Source organism: Astyanax mexicanus, chromosome 8, assembly GCF_023375975.1.
Source record: "Astyanax mexicanus isolate ESR-SI-001 chromosome 8, AstMex3_surface, whole genome shotgun sequence".
In the NCBI taxonomy this organism is placed as follows: Eukaryota; Metazoa; Chordata; class Actinopteri; order Characiformes; family Acestrorhamphidae; genus Astyanax; species Astyanax mexicanus.
This window is the reverse complement of record NC_064415.1, coordinates 49862613-49889152: the sequence shown is the minus strand read 5'-3', so window position 1 is coordinate 49889152 and position 26540 is coordinate 49862613. Positions and strand designations below refer to the sequence as shown.

At 34.7% G+C, this 26540-nt stretch overlaps 1 protein-coding gene and 2 long non-coding RNA genes across 3 annotated transcripts in view; 1 reads left to right on the top strand and 2 right to left on the bottom strand.

Annotated features, from left to right (window-relative positions):
- Positions 1-23821, bottom strand: part of LOC125803883 (uncharacterized) — a 37656-nt gene extending 13835 nt beyond the window's left edge. The window contains exon 1 of the long non-coding RNA XR_007440240.1: positions 23646-23821. This is a non-coding gene — a long non-coding RNA (uncharacterized LOC125803883). The remainder of the gene's footprint in view (positions 1-23645) is intronic.
- On the top strand, positions 16974-25026 carry LOC125803882 (uncharacterized). The gene is made up of 2 exons (XR_007440238.1): positions 16974-17119; positions 23815-25026. It is a non-coding gene; the product is annotated as an uncharacterized LOC125803882 (long non-coding RNA).
- The window catches only part of LOC125803866 (mitochondrial carrier homolog 2-like), a 32646-nt gene continuing 31116 nt past the window's right edge, over positions 25011-26540 (bottom strand). The window contains exons 7-12 of the mRNA XM_049482430.1: positions 26409-26468; positions 26196-26289; positions 25865-25912; positions 25715-25782; positions 25445-25520; positions 25011-25277 (exon numbers count right to left, since the gene is read on the bottom strand). Of these exons, the coding sequence (XP_049338387.1) occupies positions 25191-25277; positions 25445-25520; positions 25715-25782; positions 25865-25912; positions 26196-26289; positions 26409-26468 (433 nt within the window). The 3' untranslated portion in view covers positions 25011-25190. The remainder of the gene's footprint in view (positions 25278-25444; positions 25521-25714; positions 25783-25864; positions 25913-26195; positions 26290-26408; positions 26469-26540) is intronic.

Below are 26540 nucleotides of genomic sequence, written 5' to 3'. Positions count from 1 at the left end.
AACTTTTTTCTGCCTTATGGATCGGTATGCCATGTTGCCAGTTAATTTTAAAGTATAAAATCAGCTTGGGCCAGGCTAATTCCAGGCTTTCCCTAAAGTTGAAGACTAGTACTCTTTAGATCATGTGTATTTGGTCTGGCCCAAGATGAAAAAGTCCTTCAAAATTACACTAGAACATCAGCTTTACATAAAAAAATTGTGCATTATGGATTGGTATGCTATGTTGCCAGTTCATTTTAAAGTATAAAATCAGCTTGGGGCAGGCTAATTCCAGGTTTTCCTTAAAGTAGAAGACTAGTACTCTTCAGATCATGTGTACTTGGTCTGGCCCAAGATGAAAAAGTCCTTCAAAATCACACTAGAACATCAGCTTTACATAAAAAAAATTGTGCATTATGGATCGGTATGCTATGTTGCCAGTTCATTTTAAAGTATAAAATCAGCTTGGGCCAGGCTAATTCCAGGTTTTCCTCAAAGTGGGAGAGTAGTTCTCTTCATCTGATGTGTATGTGTTCTGGCCCAAGATGAAAAAGTCTTTCAAAGTTTGCCAGTTCATTTTAAAGTATAAAATCAGCTTGGGCCAGGCTAATTCCAGGTTTTTCTTAAAGTAGAAGACTAGTACTCTTCAGATCATGTGTATTTGGTCTGGCCCAACATGAAAAAGTTCTTCAAAATCACACTTGAACATCTGCCTCATATTTTTTGAGCGCAATGGCTTTTAAAATATAATTTTATTAAATATATATTTAATTATTTATTGTAATATATAATTATAAATTCAGTAATTAAAATAAATATTTTACAATATACAAAATTATATTTAATAATATATTGTATATTTACATTGTTAATAAACAGCTGTACTGCTTTTCTTCATTCTATCTCCTTCAGTGTTGATCTGTGGGGTGTTTAATATAAACAGCGGGTGTTTGTGAACGCTCCCTTTAGTTCACGGTGGTTCAGTGAAGCGGCAGCTGCGAATATCAAACCAACTTCAGCTGGGGAATACGAGGCTGCGAATATCGAGCCAAACGAATCTGGAGCTGCGAATATCAAACCAACTTCAGCCGGGGAATACGAGGCTGCGAATATCGAGCCAAACGAATCTGGAGCTGCGAATATCAAACCAACTTCAGCCTCGTACGCTAAAGACGGTCCATCAGCGCCGGAGCGCGGCTCTAACCAGACGCTAAAGACGGTCTATCAGCGCCGGAGCGCGGCTCTAACCAGACGCTAAAGACGGGCCGTCAGCGCCGGAGCGCGGCTCTAACCAGACGCTAAAGACGGTCTATCAGCGCCGGAGCGCGGCTCTAACCAGACGCTAAAGACGGTCCATCAGCGCCGGAGCGCGGCTCTAACCAGACGCTAAAGACACCGCGGTCACGCCATCTGCACTTAGAAAACGCTCGGTCGCGCTATCCACACAGAAAACTGGAGTGCGCGTCTAAACCGTGTTTTACTGTAGCAGCGTGCACAGCGCACCCGGAGGAGCGGAGACTGGCGCTTCTCGTGCAGAGACTTAAAATGGAACAGAAACGAGTTTTACACCTAAATAAACATGATTTAACGAGGTCTAATCCACAAATATACACCAGAAAGACCACTTCTTATCTGTAGAACAGTGTAACGTTTTGAAAAGGTTTGGAGTGTTATTAAATAAGCAAATCAAATTGTTATAAAATCACAGCCCTAAATTCTTAAAGATCTTAATCTCATGTATCCCAGATATATGTTTGAAGTGATATTACTGTATCATTTTTGAGTAATTGAATACCAAAACTATCTATTCGGTTATGTATAAAAGGGATTTTGGAGTGCTATAAAACCAAAAAAATCTAATTCTTCTTAAATCAGAACATGAAATCCTTAAATAATACCTTCCATACTATTAATGTCATGCATGTATACTGATTGTACAGTATCATTTTGGAGTAAATGAATACCAAACTTAGGAAAAATGTATATTCGGTTGTGCATAAACCAGATTTCGGTGTCCTATAAAACCTTCAAATCAAATTGTTATCCAATGAAACCAAGAAAGTCTTGAAGAAAACATTCCATTCTATTAATGACATGAGTAACAAGTGATATTACTGTATCATTTTGGATTAATTGGATACCAAACTTGGAAAAATGTCTATTCGGTTGTGCATAAACCACATTTCAGAGTCCTATAAAACCAGCAAATCAAATTGTTATCCAATGGCACTAACAAAGTCTTGGAAAACACATTCTATACTATTAATAACATATATATCAAGTGATTTTACTGTACCATTTTGGAGTAATTAAATATCAAACATACAAAAAATGTTAATTTACTTTTGCATAAATCAGATTTCAGAGTCCTATAAAACAAGCAAATCAAATTGTTATCCAATGCCACTAAGACATTCTTGAAGAACACATTCCATACTATTAATGACATGAGTAACAAAGGATATTACTGTATCATTTTGGAGTAATTGAATACGAAGCTTAGGAAAAATGTCTATTTGGTTGCGCAAAAACCTGATTTTGGAGTCCTGTAAAACCAGCAAATTAAATTGTTATCAAATGCTACCAAGACTGTCTTGAAGAACACATTCCATACTATTAATGACATGAGTAACAAGTGATTTTACTGTACCATTTTGGAGTAATTAAATATCAAACATACGAAAAATGTTGATTCACTTTTGCATAAACCACATTTCAGAGTCCTATAAAACCAGCAAATTAAATTGTTATCCAATGCCACTAATAAAGTCTTGAAAAACACATTCTATACTATTAATAACATAAGTATCAAGTGATTTTACTGTACCATTTTGGAGTAATTAATTATCAAACATACGAAAAATGTTGATTCACTTCTGTATGAACCAGATTTCAAAGTCCTACAAACCATTAAATCAAATTGTTATCCAATGCCACTGATAAAGTCTTGAAAAGCACATTCTATACTATGAATGGCTTGAGTAACAAGTGATATTACTGTATCATTTTGGAGTAATTGGATACCAAACTTAGGAAAAATGTTTATTCGATTGTGCAAAAACCTGATTTCAGAGTCCTATAAAACCAGCAAATCAAATTGTTATCCAATGGCACTGACAAAGTCTTGAAGAACACATTCTATACTATTATTGACATGAGTATCAAGTGATTTTACTGTATCATTTTGAAATAATTGGATACCAAACTTGGAAAAATGTCTATTCGGTTGTGCATAAACCAGATTTCGGAGTCCCATAAAACCAGCAAATCAAATTGTTATCCAATGGCACTAACAAAGTCTTGAAGAACACATGCTATACTATTATTGACATGAGTATCAAGTGATTTTACTGTATCATTTTGGAGTAATTGGATACCAAACTTGGAAAAAATGTCTATTCGGTTGTGCATAAACCACATTTCAGAGTCCTATAAAACCAGCAAATCAAATTGTTATCCAATGACACTAACAAAGTCTTGAAGAACACATTGTATACTATTATTGACATGAGTATCAAGTGATTCTACTGTATCATTTTGAAATAATTGGATACCAAACTTGGAAAAATGTCTATTCGGTTGTGCATAAACCAGATTTCGGAGTCCCATAAAACCAGCAAATCAAATTGTTATCCAATGGCACTAACAAAGTCTTGAAGAACACATTCTATACTATTATTGACATGAGTATCAAGTGACATTACTGTATCATTTTGGAGTAATTGGATACCAAACTTAGGAAAAATGTTTATTCGATTGTGCAAAAACCTGATTTCAGAGTCCTATAAAACCAGCAAATCAATTTGTTATCCAATGGCACTGACAAAGTCTTGAAGAACACATTCTATACTATTATTGACATGAGTATCAAGTGATTTTACTGTATCATTTTGAAATAATTGGATACCAAACGTGGAAAAATGTCTATTCGGTTGTGCATAAACCAGATTTCGGAGTCCCATAAAACCAGCAAATCAAATTGTTATCCAATGGCACTGACAAAGTCTTGAAGAACACATTCTATACTATTATTGACATGAGTATCAAGTGATTTTACTGTATCATTTTGAAATAATTGGATACCAAACGTGGAAAAATGTCTATTTGGTTGTGCATAAACCAGATTTCGGAGTCCCATAAAACCAGCAAATCAAATTGTTATCCAATGGCACTAACAAAGTCTTGAAGAACACATGCTACACTATTATTGACATGAGTATCAAGTGATTTTACTGTATCATTTTGGAGTAATTGGATACCAAACTTGGAAAAAATGTCTATTTGGTTGTGCATAAACCAGATTTCGGAGTCCTATAAAACCAGCAAATCAAATCGTTATCCAATGGCACTAACAAAGTCTTGAAGAACACATTCTATACTATTATTGACATGAGTATCAAGTGATTTTACTGTATCATTTTGGAGTAATTGAATACCAGACTTACGAAAATTTTCTGTTCGGTTGTGCATAAACCAGATTTTAAGGTCCCATAAAACCAGCAAATTACATTGTTATCCAATGCCACCAAGACAGTCTTGAAGAACACATTGCAAACTATTAATGACATGAGTAACAAATGATATTACTGTATCATTCTGGAGTAATTGGATACCAAGCTTAGGAAAAATGTCTATTCAGTTGTGAAAAAACCTGATTTCAGAGTCCTATAAAACCAGCAAATTAAATTGTTATCCAATGCCACCAAGACATTATTGAAGAACACATTCAATTCTATCAAGGACTTGAGTAACAAATGATATAACTGTATCATTTTGGCTTAATTGGAGAACAAACTTAGAATAAATGTCTGTTCGGTTGTGCACAAACCAGATTTTAAGGTCCCATAAAACCAGCATATTAAATTGTTATCCAATGCCACCAAGACATTCTTGAAAATCACATTCCATACTATTAATGACATGAGTAACAAATGATATTACTGTATCATTCTGGAGTAATTGAATACCAAACTTAGGAAAAATGTCTATTCGGTTGTGCATAAACCACATTTCAGAGTCCTAGAAAACCAGCAAATCAAATTGTTATCCGATGCCACCAATACATCCTTAAATAACACATTCCATGTTATTAATGACGTGAGTAACAAAGAATATTACTGTATAATTTTGGAGTAATTGGATACCAAACTTAGGAAAAAATTCTATTTGGTTGTGCATAAACTAGATTTCGGAGTCCTATAAAACCAGTAAGTCAAATTGTTATCCAATGCCACTGAGACAGTCTTGAAAAACACATTCCATACTATTAATGACATGAGTAACAAGTGATTTTACTGTACCATTTTGGAGTAATTAAATATCAAACATACGAAAAATGTTGATTCACTTTTGCATAAACCAGATTTCAGAGTCCTATAAAACCAGCAAATCAAATTGTTATCCAATTACACTAACAAAGTCTTGAAGAACACATTCTATACTATTATTGACATGAGTATCAAGTGATTTTACTGTATCATTTTGAAATAATTGGATACCAAACATGGAAAAAATGTCTATTCGGTTGTGCATAAACTACATTTCAGAGTCCTATAAAACCAGCAAATCAAATTGTTATCCAATGTCACTAATAAAGTCTTGAAAAGCACATTTCATACTATTATTGACATGAGTAACAAATGATTTTACGGTATCATTTTAGATTAATTGGATACCAAACTTAGGAAAAATGTCTATTTGGTTGTGCATAAACCACATTTCAGAGTCCTATAAAACCAGCAAATCAAATTGTTATCCAATGGCACTAACAAAGTCTTGAAGAACACATTCCATACCATTAATGACATGAGTAACAAGTGATATTACTGTATAATTTTGGAATAATTGAATACCAAACTAAGGAAAAATGTCTATTCGGTTGTGCATAAACCAGATTTCAGAGTCCTATAAAACCAGCAAATCAAATTGTTATCCAATGGCACTAACAAAGTCTTGAAAAACACATTCTATACTATTAATGTTATGAGTATCGAGTCATATTACTGTATCATTTTGGAATAATTGAATACCAAACATAGGAAAAATGTCTATTCGTTTGTGCATAAACCAAATCCTATAAAACCAGTAAATCAAATTGTTGTCTAATAAAACCAAAACAGTCTTGAAGAAAATATTCCAATCTACCAAGAACATTAGTCACAAGCGATATTACTGTGTCATTTTGGAGTAATTGGATAGCAAATTTAGGAAAAAATGCCTGTTCAGTTGTGCATAAACCAGATTTTGGAGTCCTATAAACCAGCAAATCAAATTGTTATCCAATGGAACCAAGTCCTTCTTGATAAACACATTCCATACTAGTTTTATAGGACCCCGAAATCTGGTTTATTCACAACCAAATAGACATTTTTTAAAAGTTTGGCATCTAATTCATCCAAAATCATACAGTAATATTCTTTGTTACTCATGTCATTAATAGTATGGAATGTGTTCTTCAAAACTGTCTTGGTATCATTTGATAACAATTTAATTTGCTGGTTTTATAGGACTCCGAAATCATGTTTTTCCACAACCGAATAGACATTTTTCCTGAGCTTGGTATCCAATTACTCCAAAATGATACAGTAATATCCTTCATTATTCATGTGATTAACAGTAAGGAATGTGTTCTTTAAGGCTGTGCCATTGGATAACAATTTGATTTGCTTAAAATCTGGTTTATGCACAACCGAATAGACATTTTTTCTAAGTTTGGTATCCAATTATTCCAAAATGATACAGTAATATCACTTGTTACTCATGTCAATAATAGTATAGAATGTGTTCTTCAAGATTGTCTCAAAGGCATTGAATAACAATTTGATTTGCTGGTTTTATGGGACTCCCAAATCTGGTTTATGCACAACCGAATATAATTTTTTTCTATGTTTGGTATCCAATTACTCCAAAATGATACAGTAATGTTCTTTGTTACTCATGTCATTAATAACATGGAATGTGTTCTTTAAGGCTGTCTTGGTGGTATTGGATAACATTTGGATTTGCTGGTTTTATAGGACTCTGAAATCTGGTTTATGCACAACCGAATATACATTGTTCCTATGTTTGGTATCCAATTACTCCAAAATAATACAGTAAAATCACTTGATACTCATGTCATGCATACTATGGAATGTCTTCTTTAAGGATGTCTCAGTGGCATTGGATAACAATTTGACTTGCTGGTTTTATAGGACTCCCAAATCTAGTTTATGCACAACCAAATAGATTTTTTTCCTAAGTTTGGTATCCAATTACTCCAAAATTATACAGTAATATTCTATGTTACTCATGTCATTAATAACATGGAATGTGTTATTTAAGGCTGTATTGGTGGCATTGGATAACAATTTGATTTGCTGGTTTTATAGGACTCCGAAATCTGGTTTATGAACAACCGAATATACATTTTTCTTAGGTTTGGTATCCAATTACTCTAAAATGATACAGTAATATTCTTTGTTACTCATGTCATGCATAGTATGAAATGTCTTCTTTAAGGCTGTCTCAGTGGCATTGGATAACAATTTGATTTGCTGGTTTTATAGGACTCCCAAATCTAGTTTATGCACAACCAAATAGAATTTTTTCCTAAGTTTGGTATCCAATTACTCCAAAATTATACAGTAATATTATTTGTTACTCACATCATTAATAACATGGAATGTGTTATTTAAGGTTGTATTGGTGGCATTGGATAACAATTTGATTTGCTGGTTTTATAGGACTTCGAAATCTGGTTTATGAACAACTGAATATACATTTTTCCTAGGTTTGGTATCCAATTACTCTAAAATGATACAGTAATATTCTTTGTTACTCATGTCATGCATAGTATGAAATGTCTTCTTTAAGGCTGTCTCAGTGGCATAGGATAACAATTTGACTTGCTGGTTTTATAGGACTCCCAAATCTAGTTTATGCACAACCAAATAGAATTTTTTCTTAAGTTTGGTATCCAATTACTCCAAAATTATACAGTAATATTCTATGTTACTCATGTCATTAATAACATGGAATGTGTTATTTTAGGCTGTATTGGTGGCATTGGATAACAATTTAATTTGCTGGTTTTATAGGACTCCGAAATCTGGTTTATGAACAACCGAATATACATTTTTCCTAGGTTTGGTATCCAATTACTCCAAAATGATACAGTAATATTCTTTGTTACTCATGTTATGCGTAGTATGAAATGTCTTCTTTAAGCCTATCTCAGTGGCATTGGATAACAATTTGATTTGCTGGTTTTATAGGACTCCGAAATCTGGTTTATGCACAACCAAAAATAAATTTTTCCTAGGTTTGGTATCCAATTACTCCAAAATGATACAGTAAAATTCTTTGTTACTCACGTCACTAACAGTATGTAATGTGTTCTTCAAGAATGTCTTAGTCGCATTGGATAACAATTTGATTTGCTGGTTTTATAGGACTCCGAAATCTGGTTTATGAACAACCGAATATACATTTTTCCTAGGTTTGGTATCCAATTACTCTAAAATGATACAGTAATATTCTTTGTTACTCATGTCATGCATAGTATGAAATGTCTTCTTTAAGGCTGTCTCAGTGGCATTGGATAACAATTTGATTTGCTGGTTTCATAGGACTCCCAAATCTAGTTTATGCACAACCAAATAGAATTTTTTCCTAAGTTTGGTATCCAATTACTCCAAAATTATACAGTAATATTCTTTGTTACTCACGTCATTAATAACATGGAATGTGTTATTTAAGGCTGTATTGGTGGCATCGGATAACAATTTGATTTGCTGGTTTTCTAGGACTCTGAAATGTGGTTTATGCACAACCGAATAGACATTTTTCCTAAGTTTGGTATTCAATTACTCCAGAATGATACAGTAATATCATTTGTTACTCATGTCATTAATAGTATGGAATGTGATTTTCAAGAATGTCTTGGTGGCATTGGATAACAATTTAATATGCTGGTTTTATGGGACCTTAAAATCTGGTTTGTGCACAACCGAACAGACATTTATTCTAAGTTTGTTCTCCAATTAAGCCAAAATGATACAGTTATATCATTTGTTACTCAAGTCCTTGATAGAATTGAATGTGTTCTTCAATAATGTCTTGGTGGCATTGGATAACAATTTAATTTGCTGGTTTTATAGGACTCTGAAATCAGGTTTTTTCACAACTGAATAGACATTTTTCCTAAGCTTGGTATCCAATTACTCCAGAATGATACAGTAATATCATTTGTTACTCATGTCATTAATAGTTTGCAATGTGTTCTTCAAGACTGTCTTGGTGGCATTGGATAACAATGTAATTTGCTGGTTTTATGGGACCTTAAAATCTGGTTTATGCACAACCGAACAGAAAATTTTCCTAAGTCTGGTATTCAATTACTCCAAAATGATACAGTAAAATCACTTGATACTCATGTCAATAATAGTGTAGCATGTGTTCTTCAAGACTTTGTTAGTGCCATTGGATAACAATTTGATTTGCTGGTTTTATGGGACTCCGAAATCTGGTTTATGCACAACCAAATAGACATTTTTCCACGTTTGGTATCCAATTATTTCAAAATGATACAGTAAAATCACTTGATACTCATGTCAATAATAGTATAGAATGTGTTCTTCAAGACTTTGTCAGTGCCATTGGATAACAATTTGATTTGCTGGTTTTATGGGACTCCGAAATCTGGTTTATGCACAACCGAATAGACATTTTTCCACGTTTGGTATCCAATTATTTCAAAATGATACAGTAAAATCACTTGATACTCATGTCAATAATAGTATAGAATGTGTTCTTCAAGACTTTGTCAGTGCCATTGGATAACAAATTGATTTGCTGGTTTTATAGGACTCTGAAATCAGGTTTTTGCACAATCGAATAAACATTTTTCCTAAGTTTGGTATCCAATTACTCCAAAATGATACAGTAATGTCACTTGATACTCATGTCAATAATAGTATAGAATGTGTTCTTCAAGACTTTGTTAGTGCCATTGGATAACAATTTGATTTGCTGGTTTTATGGGACTCCGAAATCTGGTTTATGCACAACCGAATAGACATTTTTCCAAGTTTGGTATCCAATTATTTCAAAATGATACAGTAGAATCACTTGATACTCATGTCAATAATAGTATACAATGTGTTCTTCAAGACTTTGTTAGTGTCATTGGATAACAATTTGATTTGCTGGTTTTTTAGGACTCTGAAATGTGGTTTATGCACAACCGAATAGACATTTTTTCCAAGTTTGGTATCCAATTACTCCAAAATGATACAGTAAAATCACTTGATACTCATGTCAATAATAGTATAGCATGTGTTCTTCAAGACTTTGTTAGTGCCATTGGATAACAATTTGATTTGCTGGTTTTATGGGACTCCGAAATCTGGTTTATGCACAACCGAATAGACATTTTTCCAAGTTTGGTATCCAATTATTTCAAAATGATACAGTAAAATCACTTGATACTCATGTCAATAATAGTATAGAATGTGTTCTTCAAGACTTTGTCAGTGCCATTGGATAACAATTTGATTTGCTGGTTTTATAGGACTCTGAAATCAGGTTTTTGCACAATCGAATAAACATTTTTCCTAAGTTTGGTATCCAATTACTCCAAAATGATACAGTAATATCACTTGTTACTCAAGCCATTCATAGTATAGAATGTGCTTTTCAAGACTTTATCAGTGGCATTGGATAACAATTTGATTTAATGGTTTGTAGGACTTTGAAATCTGGTTTATACAGAAGTGAATCAACATTTTTCGTATGTTTGATAATTAATTACTCCAAAATGGTAAAGTAAAATCACTTGATACTTATGTTATTAATAGTATAGAATGTGTTTTTCAAGACTTTATTAGTGGCATTGGATAACAATTTAATTTGCTGGTTTTATAGGACTCTGAAATGTGGTTTATGCAAAAGTGAATCAACATTTTTCGTATGTTTGATATTTAATTACTCCAAAATGGTACAGTAAAATCACTTGTTACTCATGTCATTAATAGTATGGAATGTGTTCTTCAAGACAGTCTTGGTAGCATTTGATAACAATTTAATTTGCTGGTTTTACAGGACTCCAAAATCAGGTTTTTGCGCAACCAAATAGACATTTTTCCTAAGCTTCGTATTCAATTACTCCAAAATGATACAGTAATATCCTTTGTTACTCATGTCATTAATAGTATGGAATGTGTTCTTCAAGAATGTCTTAGTGGCATTGGATAACAATTTGATTTGCTTGTTTTATAGGACTCTGAAATCTGATTTATGCAAAAGTAAATTAACATTTTTTGTATGTTTGATATTTAATTACTCCAAAATGGTACAGTAAAATCACTTGATATATATGTTATTAATAGTATAGAATGTGTTTTCCAAGACTTTGTTAGTGCCATTGGATAACAATTTGATTTGCTGGTTTTATAGGACTCTGAAATGTGGTTTATGCACAACCGAATAGACATTTTTCCAAGTTTGGTATCCAATTAATCCAAAATGATACAGTAATATCACTTGTTACTCATGTCATTAATAGAATGGAATGTTTTCTTCAAGACTTTCTTGGTTTCATTGGATAACAATTTGATTTGAAGGTTTTATAGGACACCGAAATCTGGTTTATGCACAACCGAATATACATTTTTCCTAAGTTTGGTATTCATTTACTCCAAAATGATACTGTACAATCAGTATACATGCATGACATTAATAGTATGGAAGGTATTATTTAAGGATTTCATGTTCTGATTTAAGAAGAATTAGATTTTTTTGGTTTTATAGCACTCCAAAATCCCTTTTATACAAAACCGAATAGATAGTTTTGGTATTCAATTACTCAAAAATGATACAGTAATATCACTTCAAACATATATCTGGGATACATGAGATTAAGATCTTTAAGAATTTAGGGCTGTGATTTTATAACAATTTGATTTGCTTATTTAATAACACTCCAAACCTTTTCAAAACGTTACACTGTTCTACAGATAAGAAGTGGTCTTTCTGGTGTATATTTGTGGATTAGACCTCGTTAAATCATGTTTATTTAGGTGTAAAACTCGTTTCTGTTCCATTTTAAGTCTCTGCACGAGAAGCGCCAGTCTCCGCTCCTCCGGGTGCGCTGTGCACGCTGCTACAGTAAAACACGGTTTAGACGCGCACTCCAGTTTTCTGTGTGGATAGCGCGACCGAGCGTTTTCTAAGTGCAGATGGCGTGACCGCGGTCTAAAGACGGTCTATCAGCGCCGGAGCGCGGCTCTAACCAGACGCTAAAGACGGTCTATCAGCGCCGGAGCGCGGCTCTAACCAGACGCTAAAGACGGTCTATCAGCGCCGGAGCGCGGCTCTAACCAGACGCTAAAGACGGGCTGTCAGCGCCGGAGCGCGGCTCTAACCAGACGCTAAAGACGGGCTGTCAGCGCCGGAGCGCGGCTCTAACCAGACGCTAAAGACGGGCTATCAGCGCCGGAGAGCGGCTCGAACTAGACGCTAAAAACGAACCATCCCGCGTTTCCTTGTCTCAGAGCAATTTGATCTCTCAGGAGCGATTTGTTTACTTTCCTACTCCTCTCGTCCATCTCCTCCTTCTCAATCTCCTCTATATACTCTCTCCTCTTCCATCTCCTCCCCAATCTCCTCTCATCTCCTCTATTTCCTCTCTCCTGCTCCATTTCATATCATCCTACAGTAATAGCTAGAAGCTATAAGGTAATCGGTATAGGCTACAAGCAGAGCTTCGACCACGCGGAGCAGTACATACACTGCTTTCTCCAGTATGAAGCTCATTTTACCCGCTCGATCGGACGCTACGCAGAAATTCTGCAAACTACTGAAGTCTACCGCGCTCTCCCGCTTTTTAATACCGGGAGCGCACGGTGACGTCACAGACAGAACGTTGTGGATCGCTGTTGCCAAGGCAACAAACATACAAATAAAAAAACACGTCAGAACTGATCTATTTGTGCACATCCATTTTACGTTGAATAAACTTTATACATGTTGGTTGTTTTACACTTTACTTACCTTAATTATATATATATATATATATATATATATATATATATATATATATATATATATATTGTTTTAATTATATATGCCATTTGTGTCCCGAGGAAATTACATTTATAAATGTGCACAAAAAAAATTCAAATACATTTTTATTATATAATATAATCATATTGTCTTGTACATTGACCTTATAATAATAACTACTTAGGAGACTGAAAAAATTGCATTTGTTACCTGTCCCCACTCTCTAATTATAAACTTTACCATCAAATATAATTGTAAAAATATAAATATAAAAATACTAGTAAATGTATAATTGTAGTTGAACTGTACATTGTAGGTTATCAGTCAGTCAGTGATTTAATGTGTAAATAGTTTAACTGTTGTCCGTAATAACTGTATTAACCTGTAACTCAGTGATTTATTATGTAAATAGTTTAACTGTTATCCAAAATAACTATAGATTAACCTTTAACTCAGTGATTTAATGTGTAAATAGTTTAACTGTTATCCGTAATAACTGTAGATTAACCTGTAACTCAGTAATTTAATGTATAAATAGTTTAACTGTTAGACGGAATAGCTGTAGATTAAAGTGTAACTGAGTGATTTTCATGTGTAAAAATTGGAATTATGATTGTGAGTTTTTTCTTTGGGTTTTCTCTCTTACCATTATACATTTTTTAATGTATTTTAATGATCAGTATGCTTATTGTAGTATCACATCTGAAATAGTGGGAAAGTAAATTTCTCACTATTATTTGTAAATAAATAAGAAGTTTATGAAGCATGTTACATTTTTGTTCTATGCAACTAAAATGACAAAATAGATAATTTGACTGTGTAGGAATGTATAATTGTATGAAACTTTTCTTTGATTGCTTATTCAATTGTTTTATGTTATGGTTACATTACTGCATTTCTACAAAGAATCTAATCGAAAATAAATAAAATACTCTAGTATGGACATTATGGAGTGGAAATTCAGAAAGAAACAAAACTATTATAGTTTCTGCTATGTTTGCTATGTTTCTTTTATATAAATTTTATTGAAGTTTTTTACAAGTCAATTTACAAGAAAACAGTACATACAAAATATTTCAGTCATGTTTCATCATTACATCCTTGTTACATACACCGATAAAAGTGAAAATAAAATACAGGTTACAATTCATACAAAATTCTAAATTTTTTAAAATAAAACAAATGTATTTCCAACATCATTTAAGTATTTTTCAGAACCTTTTATTCTTTTTTAATATCAGCAAGAGCTTGTTTTAAAACACAGAGACCTGGAATTACACAATTATCCATAGCAATCTTACATCGATTTTTCCACATTTTATTTTTAACAATACATACCCATAAACATGCGAAATCTATTTGGGATCTCGAGAGGTTTTCTTTACTAATTCCGTATTTTATGGTTTTTAAGTCAAAAGTTATTTTAAAATGAAAGATCTTTTCAGATAAATCCCAGATTGCTATGTTTCTAGTGATAAGTAAATTGTTGGTGTTGGAGAAGTATTGTTGTGCTCCTCTAGGTGGAAGTTGTGTGTTGTTTAAGGCTCATCAGTTGGAAGCTGCAAGAGCTCTGAGGAACACAGTTTTTTGACTGTGTGATTGTGGGATGATTTTTTGAGTTTAGTAAATGTTCTTAAACCAAATTCAAGCCTTCTGGCTCCTGCAGTTCAGTTGTGGTACGAAAATGGAACTTTTAGACGGCGCGCCACTACAATACTGTTTCATAGGTAAGTGATTAGGCTTGTTCGACTTTACGGAGACATGGGTCTCTGTAGCTCGGAGTAGTGGGTGTGTCGAAAGGTGTGGGCGTGTCGAAAGGTGGTCGACTATTGGTCTATTGGACCTGAAGTTTCAGCGTGGCCGCCATTTTGGAGTTGGCAACCATGCGCCCCCAGTGGATTTATTTACACTGAGAAAGGAGTTTAATAAACCTTTATAATATTCACAACTCTACCAACTATAGTATGATGTAGTAATGATTCAGGACGCTGTGACACATAACAAATATGTGCTTTCATGCTTAAATACTTTATATTGTGCTCTTTAACAAAGACAGACATATGGTATGGCATATTAATAAGTGCATACATTAATTAATGTGTGTCTATGTACATATAAATATAAAATTAATTAATTTATACACTTTTTAATATGGCATACCATATGTCTGTCTTTGTTAAAGAACATAATATAACTGCTACATCTCTGCTGTTTGTAACAAACCAAACCGTGTGAAAATCGGGTAAAATTGGTGGAGTTGTGATTATTATAAGCGTATTTAATCCTTTTCGGCAGTAAAGTTTTGACATGCCCACTCTATTGCGTAAACCACCTTTCGACACGCCCACACATTTCAAAGACGCCCACCTTTCGACACGCCCATACACTTCGACACGCCCACTAGTCCGGTCTGCAGAGACCTATACTTGAATTTACGCAGCGCAGCGCTGGATAACGTATGTCTTTATAAATTGGCAAGTACAGCAACTAATCACATTTCACAAAGATAGATTTTGAATAAAAACAAGCAAATTAATTCATTTTCTGTTTAATTAATCATACATTAATTCCCCAGATGTCTATTTTGGGAGTCTGCTTGGCCAAAAGTTCGGCATAATATTTTGAAGCCACCATTAACTAAAACATTGTGTCCCAAAAATGAATGTCATATGGTGTGACACCATACTCCTTTTTTTAAACGGGCAGTTGTGAGGAGACCTTTAGGGAGTGGGGTCCTCCTTCTTACAGGAGGAAGAACAACACATCAGAAAGACACTGAAAGTAACAGGCTGTGTTATTGCTCTTTATTCTTTCAGAAAAATCAAGTACCACATTGCCTAAAGTCATGCTAAGTACATGAAACTTCATATAGCGTGATGGTTTTCTTTTCACACCATAGGTCTATTTTATCACACTATATGATATGAACTGCATATAAATACATAAATAATGCTCTTAGATTCATACGTTATAGCTATTACTTAGGTTATTAGTATAGTTATAAGTTAGTATTCACTATTTCATTCGTTTAACACATTTTTACTGTACATTATTCACAAATGTAATATTTATACAGCAACACTCACTCATTCATGCAGGTTCACTCACTTACTCAAACATACATGCAAGTTCAATCTTACCCAGTTGCATTTCACTGTAGCACACCTGAACATTTAGTTTCAGCACAAATCCAGGAAAGGCATATATTATAAACACACGGTTCTCCTGTTTGTTTCCTGAAGTAGACGCCAAATGTGTCACGATGTTTATTGGCTAACTGTACATCATCAGCTTTCTGATCGATCATTGTTTTGCTCATTCTCATTTTAAAAAGAAATGATGCATTAAATATAAAAAACTTCAATGATTTACTGAAGATTATTAGAATTCCTGTAGCTAACATTCAACAGATTAAAATAAAAAAATACAACATCTAATGAATACAGTAAGTGAATTAATTAATGTCTTATAAACATTCTTCACTACACTGAGTAGAATTCACTTGTTCTTTAACAACTTTGTGATTCTGCTGTAACTGAAATTGAACTTCAGCTGATACACATTTTTGCATACAGATTGCAGATGTTGTGTGGTGTGATTCATTATATGGCGTGACACCATGTCATATGGTGTGACATTCAGAATAAAAATAAGATTATTTATCATAAACTCTTCAATGTAACAGATGGGGAAATATTTTGAATGTAGAATTTTGGGACTTTTATAACAAGGTATTCCCAACATAATTTGAAGTATGTTTAAAGAATTTGATTATGTGTGTTCGTCTTCCTATGTGTGTAGATAATGAAAAATAATGAAAAGGTAACATATTTGCATGTGAGCAATGATATACTTTTATATAGTAATGATAAATAATTAGGATGAATTGACTTTACCACATTATACTGAAGGGTGTGATTGGAGATAACCACACCTTCACACTCTTATTAAATGTTTTATACATTTATATATACAGTTATTATTTTTACTGTTCACATTATAATTCACTTAATAACCTTATGATCTCTGCTCTCTTTTTAACTGTCACTATGACAAGGCTTTGGAGGTTGTTTTTACTTTTTCAGGAATCAGGAAGGTCAGAGTGTTTTTATCAACAGTGAGAGCTGTGAGGAGAACGTGACCCTGAGTGGCAGAGAAGCTTCACTGCTTTTCTGCTGTTCTGGGACCAGTGCATATGAACTAGGAGACAACAAGCTCTCTGAGTGAAGTGCTGGGAACCTCTCCTCAGATAGCCAGCGCTTGCCTGTTCTACACGACGTAAAGTCACACACAGGCCAGAAGATCCACTCTTTTCCTCCGTTTCCTCTGCTCACAGACTTTAGGACACTTAAGGACTGTCTGCTGTGTTCATGAAGGACACAGTGCTGAACAACATCATGATAAGAACCTGTTGCTCAGACAGGCTGGAGCGGATCACGTCATTAAAACTGGACAACAAACTGTTTACTGGACTCTGCTGACGTAATCATATGATAAGTTCTGTCCAATCACATGTCATTTGCAAAATGTATAACTGCTTGGATGATGTCTGAGGAGTTCTCTCTGTCCCTCGACTGGCTTTAGTTTCTTTCTCTTTCTTTCTCTCTCTCTCTCTCTCTCTTTCTCTCTCTCTCTCTCTCTTTCTCTCTCTCTCTCTCTCTTTCTCTCTCTCTCTTTCTCTTTCTCTCTCTTTCTCTCTCTCTCTGGGTTGTGAATGTGTTGATCTATCGAGATTGTATTCGTTGATGTACTTTTACTCTTTTCTAATATATATCTATTAACTTTTGTTCCTTTTATATATCTGTAATGCTGAAACTATTTTTCAAGTAAACTTTAATATATTTTAAATTCTAAGCTCATTGGTCATCATTTCATGTTCTGAGATTTCTCACATCCGAGTTTTATCTAAGTCGTGCTGTGGTAAATTACCCTACAGCTTTTGGTGTTTCCGCCCGGTTGTGATAAAAAAAAAAGAAAAAAAGAATGATGCTGCTTTGGGCTGTAATTTATGGACCTTCTATACTGTCATGACCAACTGCTGTGTAAGGTAGGTTACATTTAATTAAGTAATATCAAAAGGGCACTGGGGGTTAAGGTGACTTGCGAGATGATGCCCTGGTCCAGGGGGGGCTTTTTGGCCTGTTTGCCTTATGGTTCAGGGGTCCTGGAACAGTACCGGTCCTAGAAACCGGCCATAAAGGTGTTTGTGTGGCAGTTGGTGGTTTGGTCCTGGAACAGTACCAGTCCAAACGGAGCTTAGAGCTCGTACCTTATAGTTCGGGGGTCCTGGAGCAGTACCTCGACCACAGAACCTGGCTATAAGAGTAGTGTATACCAATATTGTCGTAGTCGCGACGCTTTTTCGTCTTGCATGATCCTTATCTCCCAAGTGTTCAAAGGTGGTGCACCACCACAGCAGATTAGGAGAGGATGAGATCTTACCATCAGATGAGGTAGAGAAATATACCAATATTATATATGGCGCCAAATATAGATTAGATTAGGTAGTGTGAGGCAGTGTGAGGTAGTGTGAGGCTATGTAAGGGAAAGTAAAGTAAACACAGTTGCAGAAAAGGATTCTTCACTTGGTCATGGTAGTTGTGGTCTTTGTGTCTATGGTCGTTTTAATCCCAGTTCTAACGATTATTTGGTAAAATTAATGTATAAAGAAGGTTTTCAGCATTACAGAAGACCTATGTGTGTCTATGTGTGTCCTGTCTGTATGGAGGCTGTGTGTGAGTGGGTTTAATTCTGGAACTGAGGTACATTGCAATCATTATTAAATCAGTTTTGGACCCGACACCATCTCTTCTGTCCGGAAACCTGTGGGAGGTGGTGAGTTGCCTCAGTAATTTCTATAAAATGTTTGAAAAATTATATACATCTTAATATTTTATCATCCTATATATCCTAAAGGTGGTGATGAAATTTAATTTTTTGGCTAGATTTATTTTTGTAATGATGGCTAAACTTCTTTACACAATTTTGAAACACATATTTTGAGAAATTCAGCTCAGTTTTGCCAACTTTAGGACCACATCACTAGATTTCTTTTAGACCAATCTAGTGAATTATTTAAAATATACACATGTATTAAAAGAAATGAAAATAAGTTGGCAGCACTGATTCTGGTTTTAGACATGCCTAAGTTGATAGGCAGAAATAGCACAAAATGGTTCAAAAAGTTAACTCTGTTAATGGTTTAACCCCTTAACAGGGTTTTGTACCACCTACATGTTACTTGGAGAAGCTGGTTGTTTTCTCTCTACTTCACTAAATAATTCCAGATCAGAACAGTAATTAACCCAAATTTTGCATGTTTGAAAATAGATGAAAAAAGTAGATAAACATAACAAAACTAAAGCTTTGGAGGACATGAACTGTTTGGTTTTTATTCAGGAAAAACTAATTTTATGATTTTTTTCATTATATTTTGACATCATCAGATTTACTTAAACATGTTTTATATGTTCTATTCAAATTGCAATTATGCTTTTCAGTAATGTCCCTCATAAAACATGAAAGCTTATGTAATTCTTATATAGAAATCCTCAAGATTTAGTGGTGTAATGTCAAAAATCCTGGCCTGTTAAAGAGTTAAACAGGTAAACAATAGCAGAGTTGACTATGAATGAAACCTTGCTATACCTTGAGATGTTGTAATGAACCTGCAGTTCTAGAATGGAAAGTGTGTGTGTGTGTGTTTATGTAGTGCTGTTCAAAAGTTTGGAATCGTTAGCATATAAACCCAATATACATATATTAAAGTAGGGCAGAATATTGAGCCATGCTGGTACTGTTCAATGTAACATGTTTCATTATCTTTATGGAGAATGCTGTAGAATTCTGAGGATGGCAGTTTAGTGAATATGTGAGACTGCTTCATGTTTAAATAGTAGTGATGAGTTTTGTACAAATGTCCACATTGTGAAAGTCATCCCTGATTGAAACAGAAAAGAGATGAGGATTCCAGGCTTTTGAGACAGTGTGTGTGTGTGTGTTTCTGCGTGTGTTGAATGAAGCAGTGAGAGAGATAGACAAAACATCTCTTATCTGCTATCTTCTATCACATTTGGTTTGTGTGTGTCTGTGCGTGTGTGTAAGTGTGTATGTTTCTAACATTTGTCTAACTCTGATATTCTATAAGCGAATCTAATGATGAATATAATCTGTGTGTGGCTGTGTCAGAATCCCAGAAATAGTGCACTATATAGTGTGTAAACCATTTTTGGAGTACTGTTTAAAACCCCAGCAGTACATTCTATTCCCTATATAGTTCACTATGAAAAACCTAATGCATCACAAAATTTAGAAATTCCAAAATATACTATAATGCAATGCAGTGCTGTTGTATTAGACGTCCTCAGAGCAGGACAAACATGGTTTATTGTTTGGTTGTTCCATAATTCGTTCAGTAAATAGAAAATGCTACATAGTGAAAGAGTTAATGAGTGAGCCATTCTGAACACAGCTTCTGTCTTCATGTGGTTTAGGCCTTTTCTATTCTTATTCTTTTCTTATTGAGACTGATTTCAGCTCAGTCTCAGCTGAATGAGATTTAAAGAATACACATATCTTATTTCTCTAGTGGTTCTCGTGTATCTCAGTCTATGCTGACCTTTTGATTCTCTTAATGAGGATAGTAGATTTAAGAAACCAGTAAGGAAAGATCTTACTTTCTTTGGAAAGGTGTAATTTGACAAACTTAGTATTGGATCTATTACGAGCTGCAGTGAATTGGGTCTCTCTTTCTGACTTTTAAACAAGGAGACATCAGATGTCTTTAAAAAAAAAAAAAACAAAGCTTTCTGTTTTGCTTTCCATATGTTTTCTATTTCTGGCAATGAAGAACTTGCTTGCATATTCTTGGCTATATTTTGAGTCCCCATCAGAGCACAACAATATAATGTTAATGTTTATACAGTTTAGAAATATCAAGCATTGTTTGGCTGGAAATAATTTTTGTTTTAGTTATTTCATGAGGCTAAACAATTTTTAACCATATTATAGAATTCCTTTCAGGATTTCTTTTTTATTATTATTATTTTTTCTTTTGAGTTTTTTTTTTGGAGGGATTTTTCTCTTTTGACTGAATGTTGCTCAGTGCTGTTTTCTGGGTGTTTGAGAAGGCGGGGGTGGTGCTCATCACAGGAGTTTTGACCCTCAGAGACAGGGTCCTCTGCAACAGTACTCTGGACATCATCTGAACCAGAGCACTTCATGAGGAGAGTCTCAGATGAGAGACTGTGTTTGGTCCAGCTGTCGGTCGACGGCTGGACTGCGTCTTTACCGGACCTGTTGTGATTCAAATGTTACAGCACTGGTCCAGGAAACTGGTTTCAGATCTGGAAGAACTGAGCGATCAGAGACCGCTTCAGACAGCACCTGCTCAACCATCAACACCACCCACCCCCAGCAGCCAATCAGCCCAGTGGATCCACACCTCAGCCTGAGCCAGCAACGGAGACGTGAGACCAGATTTTTTATTTTTTATTTTTATGCCTGTTTACTTTTTTTTATTATTAAAAGGAGTGATTTTATTTAATTTTTGATGTTTATGCCTCATGTAGAAAATGTTTGGTTAAACTTTAAATCTGGTGGTGACTCAAATTATGACTGTTTTACCTTTCTTTTTAAGAAAAAAAAAGTAAATATATATATATATTTAATTGTAAATAGTAGCCAAACATGGTTGCTGGGCAGATTAATACATTAGAGGCCTATCACACTCAATTTTCACTGGAAAGTTTTTTTTAGGTTTACATTATGTAATTTATGTTGCCTAATGACTATGATTTGTATAAAACATTTTTAATAACAATCATCTCCATTAAGGCTTATGTAAGGGAAGTTGTTTACTGGCTTTTGACAAAATTAATACATATAAACTCAGATGTAGTTGTAACTAGCTAAAGTAACCAAGCATGCTGGCTTAAATAAAAATCAACCATTTAAAATCTTATTAATACATCAATGTAGACTATCAACTACAAAAAGAGCTTTGTTTGCTCCAAAAGTTTTAAAAAAATATATAGGGTAAGATAGAAATCTTTCTCTTATATGTGCATTAATATTAATGCTAAATTAATTCAATATATATATAATAACTAGCTTGCTAAACCACCAGCTAACAGTCTTGCAACTATGCCAAACAAGTGAAACTTAAATATGTTTTTACTTTTGCAATTAATTTACAGGTAGCACAGTTCGCAAAAAACATATATTGGAACTGAACAAGAAAAATAAATATTAGGCCAATAACTTCAAACAGGACCACTGCAGCTCATAGGTTTGAAATCACTGCCATAGAAACTAGTTAGTCTAAACGTAGGTGGACCATCCCTACAACAGCTTGTGGACACAACTCCACACACATTAAAATTCTAACATCAGCCAAATGTTTTTAGACTCAAGTTAACAGATGGAAAATAAGTTTACGAAGGATATAGAGGAAATGCACTGACTGCATCATACTCATCAGTGTTTTGGAGGAACTGAACTCTCTACTCAATAACTAAAATAAAAAGGGGGTGTTTTATGCTCTTTGTGTGTTCGCCCTCAAATAACAGCACTAATCAGACTAAATATTCTGAACAATGCTTTAAGGATTTCTGAGTATGTGTAAAGTTGAGGATTGTTTGTCTACAGATTGGCATTAAGAATTTTGGCACATAACAAACTATTTTAAAATAAATAAAACTAAGATTAATCTGAAGTGCACAAATACGTTTTAGATGTGCTTCAAAGGAAGAACTGGGTGATCCCTGATGGATATAAACTGATAGAGAGTTACAAATCTTTGGTGCATAAATACAGAATGCAACGCTAAATGTTCTCAACAAATGAGCTGGAATTGTCGATCTGTCAGGAGTCCTGATATATACTTAGCTGCTAAGCAGTTAAGAGATTTTTACACTTTTTACACTAAATGAATATTAAAATCCAATCTAAATAATCTTCTCTCTTTTTTTGTGTGTGAGTTAGAACTGTAGCTGCAGCTTTTTGACCACGATGCAATTTGTAAATTGTAGAGAATAATAATTGTAATCCAGAGAATAATGCATTACAATACTCTAATCAAAACAAAGGTGTAGATCAGCTTCTCAGCATCTAGTGTAAGAAAATGTCCAATTAATGTATAAAAAATATATACATTATTGTGGTTGAAGATTAAATTAGACAATGTGAAAGGTTAAAAGAAAATAAGAAGGCATTTGATAAATAAATGTTGAGACTATGTATTCTATAGTCTAGAGCGAAAACAGTGACAATGTTGAAAAACATTGACTTGATTTTAACACTTTTAAACTTCATGTTGTAATTCTGGGAGGGAAAAAAAAAAAAAAAAGAGAAAGTTAATGTAGTAAAATTTGTTTATGAATCTTCTCAGATCCATGGTGGGCATAACGAGGCAGGGAGAGTCCGGCGTGGGGACTGGTGTGCAATAGGCCCCAGCATGTCCACAGCTGAGATGAAGAAACACTTGTTCTCATACTCTGTATGCGGACACTTGTCATGACTCCCGGGGCTTCTTAGGCGTTATGTAGACCATCATGGAATCTTGGATGATTCCATTTGGTCTAGAAGGGGGGAGTGAAGGGTGTGATTGGAGATAACCACACCTTCACACTCTTATTCTTAAATGTTTTATACATTTATATATACAGTTATTATTTTTACTGTTCACTTTATAATTCACTTAAAGACCTTATGATCTTTGCTCTCTTTTTAACTGTCACTATGACAAGGCTTTGGAGGTTGTTTTTTTTACTTTTTTCAGGAATCAGGAAGGTCAGAGTGTTTTCATCAACAGTGAGAGCTGTGAGGAGAATGTGACCCTGAGTGGCAGAGAAGCTTCACTGCTGTTCTGCTGTTCTGGGACCAGTGCATATGAACTAGGAGACAACAAGTTATCTGAGTGAAGTGCTGGAAACCTCTCCTCAGATAGTCAGAAGATCTTTACATCCACTCTTTTCCTCTGTCTCATCTTCTTACAGACTTTAGGACACTTAAGGACTGTCTGCTGTGTTCATGAAGGACACAGTGCTGAACAACATCATGATAAGAACCTGTTGCTCAGACAGGCTGGAGCGGATCACGTCATTAAAACTGGACAACATGCTGTTAACTGGACTCTGCTGACGTAATCATATTGATAAGTTCTGTACAATCACATGTCATTTGCAAAGTGTATAACTGCTTGGATGAAGTATGAGGAGTTCTCTCTGTCCCTCGACTGGCTTTAGTTTCTTTCTCTCTCTCTCTCTCTGTTTCTTTCTTTCTCTCTCTCTCTCTCTCTCTCTCTCTCTCTATGGGTTGCAAATGTGTTGATCTATCGAGATTTTATTTGTTGATGTACTTTTACTCTTTTCTAATATATATCTATTAATTTTTGTTCCGCCATATGCAGAAGAAAGGCCAGTTCCTGCAAGTTGCAGTAGATACAATAGAGTTAGATACTGCATTTAGGCTGGACCGTTTGTTTGATGAAGGTAAAGAAAATTATCTGTAAAAAATTATTATTGATTCAGAATCAAAGGGGGGAGTGTGATGGAAGGTGTTTATTGAAATGATTCATAATCAATGACGTGTGATGATTCATAAACAATGACGACTATTAATGATATTACTTTTTGTTCCATGCGATGATAATGTGTACTCAGGAGCATATCTAAGATGCTGAGTGAGAGTTTTTCTATCTGGGGAAAGCAGTGTGTGTCTATGTATGTGTGCACGTCACGGATTGTTCTGTCTACAATTCTGGCGCCAGGGTCATTTTTCCTTCTGCTTGCGGTGTTTTGAGAACCAGTCTGATATGCTCACTAAGGGATTATGTCATACCACCTGTCAGAAGAAGTTGACGTGTCACAATGGTGGCACTGTGCCCATAATTGGGAAGTAAGGGATGGGAGGATCTAAAAGGTATAAAGAGAGCATGGCACTCTTGCAAGGCAGGAGTTCACTCTGTATTCATTACGTGTGGCTTCTCAATAAATCTTGTTACTCATTCTGATCAAGACTCAGAGACTCTGAATATTTCTTTCTTCCTGTCATTATTTTCCACCACAAAACAAGTGCATACAAAGGATTAGGAGTTCCCAGACCAAGGCCATCAGGCCAATTCATTTATATTAACACAATTAAAGACCACACTGTTGGCGTCCCATTCAGAAAAATCGCTTCTGTTCAATGGCATATGTCTTCCCCGCTGGTAACTTTCTGAAGAATAAACTGTTGCCTCTGCTCATATTGCCCTGAGAAAGAAAGAAAAAGACAGAAAGAAAGAAATTTGGAATGCAGGAATAGTTAGACATTCCCTAAAGCCCTGGGCTATTGGATAAGGGCTGAAAGCACGGCAATAATAGAGTATCCTCAGTACAATGTCCAAGTGTGAGTCAGCGTGTGCATGCATGTTACTGACCTCCCGGCTTAGGTGACTCCAGCAGTCAAGCCAGGTGGGGTAAACGGCAGCATAGGGTGGTAGACCGCCAGCCAACCTACAACAGAGGGCAAATAAGCAGCACTTTAATATTGGTTTACTGAAGAACTCATTAATGAACCAATACCACCAGACAATGAGCAAAATTTTCATTTTATTAATTTAGATTTTTTCAAACATGTACATTATCGTGATAATCTACTGAATTATCCCAAGGTTACTGTCCAATAACAAACCAAACACATTACTCACCCACAGTTATTAACTGCCATCAGGTTGGACACCAATAGAAATGGATATGTCAGCATACTGGCGAAAAACTGAACCATAGAAAAAACACGTATTAGACAGGTAACCAACAAAACACATTTTTCTCAAAATTAAGCTGGCCATGACACTTACCCCGGTCACAGCCTGGGAGCAGTTCTTTATTTCATCTGTGTGACTCATCTACAAGAGATAACAAAAACTGACACTGTAAGAAGTTCATAAAAAAGGGGGCTGTGTATTATAGAAAAATATTATTACCAATAACCACAACAAACACTATCATACAATATAACTAGTTACAGAAGCCAAAAATTTAAAAACTAAGGAGTATGATTTTTCATGACTTGGCACAATAACGCAAAACTAGCATTTAGATTTTTTTTATTTATATCCTACAAATTCACAAAGTGCTGAGTTTGTTACATGGTCCTAGTAAATGCACATCATTAGTACACAGACTTACTGAGTCATCTATTGCGTATGTATTGATGAGATGAGCGAGCAAGTTGCAGATCCACAGAGAGAGAACATCCCCAACAAGATGTGGGATGAGGCCACTATTTAAACACAGACACACAGTTATTAATATGTGATAAAAGAAAAAGAAACCCTTGAAATTTCCACAAGCCGAAAAAAAAATAAAGTGCTGATTTTCAAGGTTTATTTTAGTACATACGCAAAAAATCCAAGGATTCCCTCTTCTCTGTAGACTGTGATGATGGAGTCAAAGACACCACTAAAAAGAGTGAGAGAGTATGTCAATATTTGCACATTAATACAGGGGTGAGAGAGACAGGGAGAAAAGCAA